This window comes from Ailuropoda melanoleuca, chromosome 2 (assembly GCF_002007445.2).
Source record: "Ailuropoda melanoleuca isolate Jingjing chromosome 2, ASM200744v2, whole genome shotgun sequence".
NCBI classification, from domain to species: Eukaryota; Metazoa; Chordata; class Mammalia; order Carnivora; family Ursidae; genus Ailuropoda; species Ailuropoda melanoleuca.
Window position 1 is genome coordinate 131,841,848 of NC_048219.1, and position 12,849 is coordinate 131,854,696.

Consider the following 12,849-nt stretch of genomic DNA (forward strand, 5'->3'; position numbering starts at 1 on the left):
GGATTCCCATTATCATTACCAACTGTAATCTGGTAGCAATAAAATGGCTCTGCGAAATGTCAGAAAACCGGTGCTGGAATTCACCAAGACAATAAAAAGAATAAAACAAACTACAGTAATCCCTCTAGTTTAGCTATACAACCCTCTACCCTTACCCCCATGGCTCACATGTAGTCAAGCTACTCTTCATATAAACTGGAAAACTAAAAGAAGGTTGGAAGAGAGAATTCACAGCAGTGCTTTGTTGCCTAATAATTAAAAAAAGAATAAAACTGTAACTTATTTTGCCAAAAATTTAAGATAATATTCTTCAGATGGTTGGTGTAAAATAACCTTTGCATCTTTCAGTTGAGTATGGTATAATGAATTGTTGCACACTACATCAGAAACTAATGATGTACTATATGTTGATTAATTGAACATAAACCAGAAGAACAAAAAAAAATCTAATAAATTTAAAATTTTAAGCACATACTTCTCTGGTGTCATCTGCAATCGCAAACTTTTTGCATGGTTCTTTTATTTGGTCTTTGAGTTGAACAATATTTTCTTTTACAGTTTTAATGGTACATGCATCAAGATTGGCACATATCTGGAAAAGAGATTTTTTCAATATTCAAATATGTACTTTTCCTTTTCAACTGATTCAATGTAGAATTATTTTTCATATAACAAATAGGGACCATAACTAAATATAGCATTTTAGTATTGCTTTACTGTGGATCTGATTAACTAATACATTTATCTCGATGGACTAAAAAGAAGCTTCTAAATCTTGTTGGTGGATAATTTCAGAAAAAGAAGTGTATTTATTTTCATTCCTTAAATTCCATTTGCCAGCTGGAAAAACTGACATGGAAACAGTGTAGCAAATTACAGAGATCAGCAGAGAATGGTTATGAGATAACTGTATTACATAAAACATTTTAAAGGTCATCTTGACATCCCTGGATTAGATTATCACCCTTTTTTATATATAATGAGGACAATGTAAAGCTAGGAGCAGCTAAAGCCTGGATATGCCTGGATCTAGACTGATGTTAGTCCTTAATCCCATAATAAATTGTATCTCGGAACAAATAATTGTGCCTCTGTCTGTTGTACATGATTTTTACTGAATTCAACCCAAAGTAAGGGGCTTAAAACGTAAATGCAATTACCTTAGTGCCAACACACTTCTTGGGTTACTCTGAATTCACTTAACACTTGAAATCAACACCAATACTTTATGTAGTGTTACCTTTTGGGGTCAGCTGACTAGTAGTATAACCTCGACTAAAGATTCTCATATGTCCATTTTCTCATTTAATGTGAATTACCCAGAATCTGAGAATCACATAGAACAAAAAAGGCACAGAAGAAAATATGCAATTTTGAAACTCATGGAGTATTATGAAAATTAGAAATTTTCATAGTTTGTGGATATTTTTATATCAAATGGATTATCAAGTTTAACAACAGGAGTAGATATTTAAAATAAGGTATTTCATTTGTCCCAATTTTTCAATGATTCTATTCGCACTAGTAATTTTTGTGATATTTTTCTGTGCCATAGTAATTTAAGGCATATTACTGTTTTGTAAAAGATTGAATATATTTACTTTAACTAAAACATACGGATTTCACTTAACCGATGATGATCACAGAATACCTTCTTTTATGCACTCCATGGCACTTGGACCAGATCTTACTCAAAAAGCCCAAGAAGCACTGGCATTTGCTTTAGGGTTTTTGTTGTTGTTGTTGTTGTTGTTGTTGTTGTCATTGCTATTGTTGTTATACATAAAGTTAATGGCTTACTTTTAAAATGTGTTCCTTGGCTTCAGCTTGCTTTTTAGCTCCTCCAACTCCTGGTGAAGCTGTTAGTCCTAGTATCTGAGGTAGGGGAATCACCGGTTTGCATTCTTTCTTGAGTTTATTGTTTTTCAACTTCTGTTTCAAGTAACGCCTCATGATGTTATTATAGACTGCTTCTTTGTTGGTGTGATGGCATTCATCAATGACGATGAGGGAAAAGTCTTAAAAGAAAATCCAAGTGGTTCATTTGTCCATACCAGCAACGTAGAGTGAAAAAAAGTACCTTAAATGTAGTAAATTGAACTGCCACAGAGATGTCTTCTCTTCAGCAGAATCCTGGCACAGACCTCTCACTTTTTAAGAGGGCAATGTGACTATGTTAGTCACCTGTACATCCAGAGGTCCATTTATATTAATTATGAAACTATTCTTGTTAGTTATTATCCCTGTTTAAGAGATTAGTTTCGGGAAGTTTATAAAGGTAAAAGTGTTAAGGGGTGGGATTCAATCCCTGCTTTATTCCCCAAAATTGATAAGGATTACACTTTTGTTCTTTAATAAAACATTAAATTTTAAGTTGATGAGGGTTTTTTTAATGTCAAATGAGAACCATACCATTTAAACAGAGATCGTTTTGCCTTGTTTTAACATTGCATTTAATTATTACAATGATTATAATGATTATTTATACTTCTTTCTCTTTCTCTCACTTTCTCTTCCCTTTCCCACAAAATAGAAAGAATTGTATTTAATTCTATGGAAAAGATGGCATATCTAACAGTGTCATTAGCATATGAAAATATCTTGGTACCTAGAAATAAAAAGTAAATGGAAACTCCAGTGAGTGCTTGATTTAATACTGCATTCTTATGTAAATAAAGTGATCTAATTAAAAATGTATTACAACTTTCGTGTTTTCCCAAGAAAGTAGAAGAGTTTTAATGAAAACTTAAGCAATGCAAGACAATCTAAATCAGAGATAATCTTTTTATTTTTATTTTCTTTAAGTAGGCTCCACACACAGTGTGGAGCCCAACACGGGGCTTGAACTCACGCCCTAAGACCAAGACCTGACCTGAGATCAAGAGTCAGAAATTTAACCAACTGAGCCACTCAAGCGCCCCTAAATCAGAGATAATCATTTTAAATAAGCATTTTCAAAATTATTTAATAATACAGCCTCTGTATTATCATCAATATTACTACTAATTCTTCTTTTTCCAAAAATAAACACTTCAACCAACCTGAAAACTGGACACCATCATCTTCTCCTTTTTCAGAATTTAAAAGAGAATTTTCAAGGATTTGGGCTGTACTGATGATAACATCATAGGTTTTGACAACTTCTGGAAATGATATTTTCAACTGGGTATCACCACTTAATCCAATTGTATGATACCATTTCTTCAAAAATGGTTCAAACTCTTTGCGGAAGAGCTGTTCAACTAGTGGCACCTTTAAAAATGACAAATTAAAAAGAGAGAGAGAGCATGGTCAAAGAAAAAGGAGTATTGATCCAAGTCCTACTATGTGGCAAGCATTATCAGAGGTGTTTACATTATCAGTTAATTAAGCATAACAACCTATCCATCATGACATTCATGAATTTGTCAATAAGCATTTACTGAATGCCTATTAGGTGTAAACATTGTACCTGAGACATAACGATGTTTAAGATATGGCTGACAACTTTGAGGAGCTCAGTCTAGCTGAGCACATAGACTAAGACTAAACAACAAAAAACCACAAATTATTAAAACACAGTGTAATAATTCCCTCATAGAAATACATACAAAGTGACAGCAAAGAGGCAGAAGTAACTGAGTACTCAAAAGAAGGGTTTAGAAAGAATTTTAATCTAGTAAACCATGGGTCAGTGACAAGATAAATTAAAACCAAGGCTGGATAAGAAATAAATTCTGATTTCACAGATCAGGGCCTGGCTATAAAGGGCTGTGCATACCATGCAGAATATTTTAAATTTAGTATAATAGTTCATAGGACCCTTGTGAGTGTGTTTAGTGTTGATTTATTCCTGCTGTTTGTTTTGGGATGGGGCCAGAGGCAACATGCCTAAAAATTTGAAGGGAGCAGAGAACCAAAAGTGAGGAGGTAAGACACTGCCTAGGAGAGCAGATGTGAGATGAAGGGATAGACCACTAAAATAGCTTTGGTGGCTGAGAAAGAACAAAAGAGCAAACAGATTGGCAAAATAAGTGGAAATCTTTCAGAGGTGACTGGCATTACTGATGGGAGTATGTTGGCATTGAGGTTACTCAATGTAATTGGCGATTCACAGTATCTTTACATTCACTAGCAAGTCAAAATACAGGTCTTCGTGAAGACCCTGACCGGCAAGACCATCACCCTGGAGCTGGAACCCAGCGATACCATGAAGAATGTGGGAGTATGTTGGCATTGAGGTTACTCAATGTAATTGGCGATTCACAGTATCTTTGCATTCACTAGCAAGTCAAAATGCAGGTCTTCGTGAAGACCCTGACCGGCAAGACCATCACCCTGGAGTTGGAACCCAGCGATACCATGAAGAATGTGAAGGCCAAGACCCAGGATAAAGAAGGCATCCCCCCTGGCCAGCAGAGGCTCATCTTTGCAGGCAAGCAGCTGGAAGATGGCCACATTCTTTCTGACTACAACATCCAGAAAGTATCAACCCTATTCTTGGTCCTCTGTCTGAGGGGTGGCTATTTAATTCTCTTTTTTTTTTCTTTTTATTGTGTTATGTTAGTCACCATACAGTACATCATTAGTTTTTGATGTAGTGTTCCATGATTCATTGTTTGCATATAACACCCAGTGCTCCATGCAATACGTGCCCTCCTTAATACCTATCACCGGGCTAGCCCATCCCCACACCCCCTCCCCTCTAAAACCCTCAGAGTTTGTTTCCCGGAGTCCACAGTCTCTCATGGTTCGTCTCCCTCTCTGTTTCCCCCCTTCATTTTTCCCTTCCTTCTCCTAATGTCCTCCCTGCTATCAGTTTGCATTTACACTCCCCCGTGATGGCATTACTCTACATTATAACCATTCGCTATTTAATTTTAAATTTAAAAATTAAATTACCACTTTCAATAACAGCTGAACCTGTTGAAAATGTTAACAAAGGTTTTGTCACATGGCAGCAAATAGAAGTCCTTTCAGCTGGCTCTCTGTATGTCGCAGTATCTGCTGGGGTGGTGGAGTTGACCCCTCAATGTTACACATTACCATTCATTTAGAATACCTCCTAGATTAGGGAAAGGAATAACCAGGCCAACTTGAAGGTTATACCCTCAAGAATTTTTCCCACAGGAGCCTAGGGATGTACAGTGTGGCAAACAGAGAGTTGGCAGGAAGAGTTTCAAGGGCCAGCATCAAAGAATAAGCATTATACTCCTCATAATATAATTACCAGATAATGTGATCAATGGTTATCTTTCCATTGGCCTGAAGAACATGTGTTATTCATCTTTTAACTTGAGGTGGGCCCCACTTACATGTAAAATGAGGGCTGGCTGATATCCCTGGCTGAAAACAGTGTACAAAGAACAATGCTTTGTATTATCATTTAGTGTAAACAATGCAGTTATCTAAGAGTGAATTTGGAGAGGGAAGGGGTAAAATGGAATCTATAAATTTCAAGGAAACGGTGTGGACCTAAAATTAATAACCAAGTTTGGTAAGTGGAAGAAAATAATACGAGATGAGAAAAATAAGAAGAGAAACTTTCCATTAGTGTTTTTATTTTTTGTTTTGTTTTATTTTTGTTTGTTTGTTTTTTGTCAAAGTAAAGTCTTGGTCCATCTGCCACAAAATCACTTGAGAGATTTGGAAAATGCAGACTCCTGGGCCCCACCAAAGGGCCACTGAACCTAGGGACCATCTCTAGGGACAAATTCTGTGTACATAACCTGCACTTATATGAAACCTCTCATGTGACAGTAAGTCTTTAAAATGTGAGAACTGCAGTTGTTCTCTCTCTTACACAAAGTCATTTCTGACACATTTTTCTAGAACTATTCTTTGCATTCTACTTACACGAGACAGAGGATATAATCTGAGGAGGAAGTAAGAAAGACTGAAGAAGAGAATGAAAATTAAGCTTAGTGGGAAGAGATAGCAAGATCCAGAGGAGAGAAAGTCAGCCATGAAAACTACTCTAGCCACTTACTTATTATGTGACCTTGGACAAGTTACTAAATCATTTCAATCATTTCAATTGCTACATCAAGAAAATGAGGATAATGTTAACCTATCATATCACTGTTGTGAAAATTTAACGAAATAGAGGCTGTCATTTTTCTGGTCTTCAGAAAACTTCCCTGATACTTTGCTGATCCTTTTATTCCATCAGTATAGTGAAAAAAGAAGGCCCCAACCTTCAGAAGAAGCCAGCCTTCAGAAGATAAGGGTTCAGGTTTCAGCTCTGCTACTTATTGGCAAGATGAGCCCTGACAGACCAAGTAAAGCCTCAGAGCCCCAGTTTTCTGATGGATGAAACAAGGACAATCATGGTTACCTCACAAAGTAGCTGTGTGGATTTAATGAGATACAATAACAATAATTAATTCTGTATCTTAAAGTGCAATACTCATTATCATATTATTAATACACATCTCTCATTTCTTAGATTGTAGATTCATGAGAACAGGATCTGCCTTTGATTTGTCTTTAAATCCCCTCACGCTGCTGAATGATTTAAGAATCTCTACACCAAGGGGTGACAAAGCAACCTGGGGTTCTGCCCATAAAGGATGAGTCAAGACCTTCCAAAGAAGCAGTGTCTTCTGGTCTACAGAACAAAAATAAGTTTTTACAGGAGGTAGCAGGTGTTGGAAATCCTGATACTCACTCTGGGTGGCGTTGACTTCCTACTGAAGGACACAGAGGAAGCCAGATGCAAGTCTGACATGGCTAATTGGGAGGTGTGTGGTCCTCTTGGAGCCTTTTCCTGAGATGTGACAGAGTGCCTGCCAAGACTAATCAAACCCAACTGCTACCCACTTCTGCTGAATCATATGGGGCTGCATTATAGCATCTGAAGGAACCTGGGATTTATCTCTCGTGATGTTGAAGCCCTAGATAGGAAATAGAAAGTCTGGGAACACAGGTGGTGTTTTCATTTCTCCCTGCATTTGAAGGCGATAACTTTGGAAAGCATGGAGGCAGGGAGATGAAAGTAAACGATGTTAGAGAGGACAGGATTTCTCTTTTCAGGATCAAGGGTTACAATACCATCTATTAGGCCAAATCAGAACTAAGGTTATGTGACATAAAGGGCCAGACTCAACTGAAGAGAACTGAAGATCAAGTTACTTTAAAATTGAAAGAAATTCGATGATAAAGTAAACCACTGTGACATATATGGAAGAACTAGTGGAGGGATTTCAGGTAATTCTTAGGGAAAAACAATAGAGAAGCAGATGATGAATTAGACTTATGTCCTTAAGTGTCTACACAACAGTGCGGCGAATACGAATAATTAGTGAGGATAATTTAACCTTTAAACGTGGCTGAAAACGTGGATTTGTAAGAAAGAATCCCCTAGATCCAATGAGATGAGAGATTTGTGATGCACATACAGCACTGGGAGGAGGAGTCATTGTAAGAACAAGGTGCATTAGACACATACACAAACCTGAAATCTGCAACCATCAATCAATGTGCAAAAGATGAAGAAATAAACCTAAGTATTTGCATTTAGAAATTAACTGCACGAGAACAACTTAAAAGAGTTCTAGTTTAACAGATTTTCAGACAAAAAAGAAACTGAGGCTTTTAGTTTATGGCAAACTCCAGATGAGTCTGTGGGCGCCGGCACCGGTGAAAAAGCAGACCTTGTCATGGGCTTAGAGTCACATCTCAACTCTCTTACAGTCTGCACCGATAAGACCATATCTATAGCATTCTGCCCAACTCTGGATGCTGTATTTGAAGAAGGTCCTAAATAAACGTCTCAAAAATGGCACTCAGGATGATGAAACCATATTATACAAAAAAGAGTTAAAGGAACTGGGAATATTTATCCCAGGGAACAAAAAGAAAAATGACTTAGGAGCCACATTGCTGCCGTCTCTACGTGAAGGGCAGTCACGAGGCAGGAGAATTAATTCTTACTCTGTATAATCACACTGGAAAGAACTCTAACCAATGAGTGTGGATTCCTGAGAAACAGATTTTGGGAGGGCTTTCCACCAGTACCAGTCATTCAAAGAATGGATCAAGCTATCTTATTAAAAGCGGGACTTCCTGGATAGCCCAGCCTACCCAGCAGAGGCAAGAGATGAGATGACAGCTGGATCGTGAAGTCCTCTTTCAGCTCTAAGAGTTTATGACCCTGCGGCCTCATCAGAGAAGGGAAGGAAGCAGATGAATTAAAAAATATCTCCTAGGTGTTGAGGCTTCATGCTTTGGAGGGGGTGGCGTAACTAAGAGACAGTTAAGGAGGGAAGGAGCGCCTTTAGGGAGGGAGATAGTGAAGCCTCAGTTTGACGAAACTGCAGAATATTCAAATGGTATCAAGAACTCCGCTCAAGTATCTTCAAATCCAGTTAACTTTGTTCTTTTCTCAAAACCTGGCACTTAAGACCCTGTTCACTGGTTAAGGAGTTCCATTTAATTAGTTATGGAGGTGAGGAAGAGGGAGTGGGAGAAAGAACTAAAACCTACTGAGTCATTCCCAGGCTTAAGATAGATTATCTAATTTAAATTTCAGAGCAACTGTATAGGGTAGTATTATTTTGTTCATTTTACAGATGAGGAGACTAAAGCAAGGAGAAATTAGGAGTTTGTCCAAGGTCAAACTACTGGTGGGTAGAAGGTGTATTCAAAGCTAGATTCCTTTTTTTCCAAAGATAATGTCCTTTATAAAGACAATACATGAATGGCTATTCACAAATAAATTCTAACATATCACTATTGTCACAAGAGAAATAAAACAGTTTTAATAGTAGGCATTCAAGTATAAAGAAGAGGCTTTTCAACTTAGCAGATACATACAAAATGCATTTGAACTACATGATAAAAATTATTCAGATCATAGATTCTGAGTATGTTTCTTTGGTCCCGAAAGGCAGGTTGTAACTAAAATCTTTGGCATAATAGAAATCCAAGAATATACAAAAGCTGTATAGTCTATTACTATATTTTTGGTAAAAGAAATGATGAAAATCTAGTTATTGTAAATAATAGAAAAAAGACTATGTCTGACCATGGAAATGTATACTCAATTCTACTACACAAAAGTAAAGATTAATCTGCCCAATATATAAATGTATAAATTAATAAACTCATTTAACTGAATAAAGGTCAGATAACTAGATTTTGTTTTACAGTGAAGAAGACTTAAACCTGCTTATGAAGATTGTTCTTTAAATACCCCAAAATATAAATTATTAGAGGAAAACCTCAGTTGCATTTCAAGTAACATCTATACATAACTTGAAAGTTGGTTATCTATTTTCCTTTTTTTAAAAAAAGATTTTATTTATTATTTGTCAGAGAGAGAGAGCACAAGCAGGGGGAGTAGCAGGCAGAGGGAGAAGCAGGCTCCCCACTGAGCAGAGAACCTGACATGGGGCTCGATCCCAGGACCCTGGGATCATGACCTGAGTCAAAGGCAGACACTTAACTGACTGAGCCACCCAGGTGTCCCTCTTTTTTCCTTTTTAACTTGATTTAGATCAGCCAAATGGTCACTTAATTTTCTCTTTGTCTTCAAACAAATGATATACATTCTGGTAAGGAGGACTTATCACCTTTGACTAAGGGTCAACAGTTAAAGAGACTCCAAAAGATAGTATCTGATCCTAAATTCCAGTCATATTTTGAGGCCATTCATGTCCATGTACAGGACAACTTAAATTAGCACCAGTTAACCTTAAAGAATATCTGGGTAAATGTATTATTCTTTACACATAAATAATAGCTATTTGATTTATGCTCTGGTGTTATGAAAAAATTCATTTTAAAAGCTAATAACTTGTATCTGTAAAAGCAAAGATTTAAAATAAAATAAATTACTTATTTTGACATTCCTCTTAATTACATTAGGTCTGTGTGATCCATTGTTACACATGTCATTTTACAAATGCGTCAGGAGAATAAAGTGAAAATAAACGCTGTTGTATTTTGTGCTATTTAAATACCTTATTGACAAGGACTATAACTTTTCCAGGTTCAGATGCCTTTTTCTTCTTGTCCAAGTGATCCTTGGCAATGTAAACAGCCACTCTGGTTTTCCCACTCCCTGTAGGGAGGCATATAATGATATTTTTCCCCTCCAAGGCTGGTTGGGCGACTTCCATTTGGTAAGGCCTGAGATGCAGTTCTGGCTCAGGCGATGCTCTTTCTGCCACATTCTCTTCATCTGAAGGAAATTAAAAGGTAGAAAAATAAGGGAACGGGCAATAAAATAACTAAGGCTAAGAAGTCTAAAACCCAGCATAGGCGTCTAGTGGTTTAAATTCCTTTTCATGTGTGGTCCAAACCAATCCATTTTTCTATTTTCTGTACCATATGGGTGTCAGCTCTCCATTGACATCTGCAGGGTCGACCCAGGCACTCCATCCTGGAAGTGGCCTGGGGGCGGAGGTGCAGAGGGAGTGAATTAACAGGATGGAGGACAGGAGGGGAGGCAACATGGGAGAGTCTTTTCACAGAGTGAGCAAAGCCAGGGGAAACTGCTAGAAGGACTGCTGTAGAGGATGGGCAGGAATGATTCTTAATGCATCAGGCTTTCCAGTTCTTCGTTGAGCCCTTATGCCCTACTTGCTTCTCTATAGTCTTGCCACCTACGAATCAAGAGGAACTGGGAAAGAATGAGTCATTGTTCTGTATCACCACCCCCCTTATTTTTTATTGCAAAGAAGATATTATAGCTGATGGTACTTTCCTTCATTTGAAAAACTTTATCTGACAACCAAATACCCAAAAGCCTGCCCATCTATCTATCTATCTATCTCAAATATCTAAAATGGCAAAAAAAAAAAAAATCCTATTTTTGCCGTGTGAGGTAGCTAGTTTAAACAGAAGCCACATTTAGGGAGAAGGGGAAAAAACTCATCCCATGCAAGCCTTTAACTGGTAGGTTTTCATCAAAAGATGAAAACGATTTTGTTAGTTTAAACTGAATTGTGACTAGTTTTGACATTTTGTTTTGAATTGTGATCTTTATCCCTTCCTTATATGTATTCTCCACGTATTCATATTTTCCTGAAACTCAAAGTGCGACACATTAAAAACATTTCCAATTAACATAGATTTCTAAATTTAAAATTCTCATAAAGTACTAACATATATCGATTTTTTGAACATCAGAATAAAATTGTTATGACATATCTTGGTTTAAACATACTTTGTTTAAAAGTGATATTTATCTATATTGACCCAGGGAAAAAGATCTAAAAACGTATAATCTATCATGTGGAATGCAGTAAAATAAATATTATATCAATTTAAAAGCCCATCTTTTGCTTTATGTAATCATAAGGAAAAATGAAATGATAGCACTTAGTACTTCATTACACATGAAGTGTTCCTTCTCTTATCAATGATTGCAATAAAACTAAACTAACAAAATCCCATTAACTTCACAAAAGTTGCTGATGGCTCCATTTCAGCAACTGGATGATTCTATTTTAATGGGTTTTAGCTTGTTGTGATAGTACTATCTGCACAGGTAGGAAAATTCACACCAAATATCACTTAGTAAGAGTCATCTCCTAACCTGGCAGGAAATTTGCCTTCTGTATGGATGAGTAAACAAAGAAGCAATACATTTAAGTTATCATTGGATCATCTGCTGATTCATTTAATACGATTTTCAGGAAAAACCCATTTAAGATCACCAGCATTTAAAGATACACGTTTACAAGTTTGCTCTCTATGCTTGCTTTGAACTCTACAGTAACCATAATCATTCATCTTCTATTATCTTTATGTAAGGTTCAAATTTATTTAACTTTACTCCTCTGCTAAGTGGCTTTTATAGATTATCAAAATTCTAATATTCTGCCTATATTCCCAGCATTGATTACCTAACTTTTCCAAAGGAGCAAAAATATTTGCAAAGGAAGATGTCCTTTAAATTGTGTGTAACACCAAGATCCAGGAATCTCTTTTCGAGATTTTTAAAGTTATGTTTATCACTGAACTGTTATTTTCATAACCAATTAATAGAACCACGTACTTGATTAACTTTCTATACTTTATTAATTCCCTATCATATTACATTACATAATTTTGCTAAATTGATATTTAATTTAGGAAATTGCTTAAAAAAGATTAGCAAATTCCCTTTAATTTCACTCTATGTATATATTTGCACAGATTTTAAAAAAATAATAAAATTCTGCTTCTCTTCTAATTGTTGCAGGTACCTCTTTAAATAATCAGTTTCCCTTTTTGTTTTTCATGCTTACTACTATATCCTTGGGTAACACAAATTAAAAAGAGAAACTTAGAGTAATTTTCTGTCTCTTCCCGAAGTAATCTAAGACTAAGTCAAAAGAGTAAAACATCGACACCACTTATGCATGCTAGATATTTATTGTACTAATAAATGTAAGATGAGTTAAGATGTTAAAAGGGCTATCATGTTCAAAATTTGATTCTGGAACGAAACTCATGTTGTTTCACTGCTACTTAACTCATTATGTACCACCAGTTCATTCTGCAGCAAATATTTACGGGGTGCCCTAATTGCATGCCATGCAGTCCCAGGAATATAGTCCTTATCTTCAAGGACTTCAGAGTCTAAAGTACTATCCTGCTGCCACTAAAAATGTAGGGCTATTAGATAACTCAATTCGCATCTATACTTTTGAGTCAAGTCCGGGAAACTTGATAGGTAGCCCCAAGTTTAAAAGAGAACCACAGAGTGAACATGGAAAAAAATAAGAGTTGGATTCATTGTGAGAACAGCATCCAAAGAAGAGCTGGGTGAGTGCTAAATATTCAGCCTGATTCTTGCCTTATCACATCCTCTGACATAGGGATGGAAGAATTTATCCACATAAGCAATGAAAAGAGAATTTTCTCTGTCACCAGAAG

General features: G+C 36.4%; 1 protein-coding gene across 3 annotated transcripts in view; it reads right to left on the minus strand.

The window, feature by feature from the left end:
• Positions 1 to 12,849, minus strand: part of IFIH1 (interferon induced with helicase C domain 1) — a 53,215-nt gene that overhangs the window by 11,951 nt on the left and 28,415 nt on the right. For all 3 annotated transcript variants that reach the window (XM_002924867.4, XM_034654649.1, XM_034654648.1), the window contains 4 exons: positions 9,945 to 10,165; positions 3,042 to 3,252; positions 1,801 to 2,018; positions 476 to 592 (listed from right to left, as the gene is read on the minus strand). In XM_002924867.4, coding sequence (XP_002924913.1) covers positions 476 to 592; positions 1,801 to 2,018; positions 3,042 to 3,252; positions 9,945 to 10,165 — 767 coding nt within the window. The remainder of the gene's footprint in view (positions 1 to 475; positions 593 to 1,800; positions 2,019 to 3,041; positions 3,253 to 9,944; positions 10,166 to 12,849) is intronic.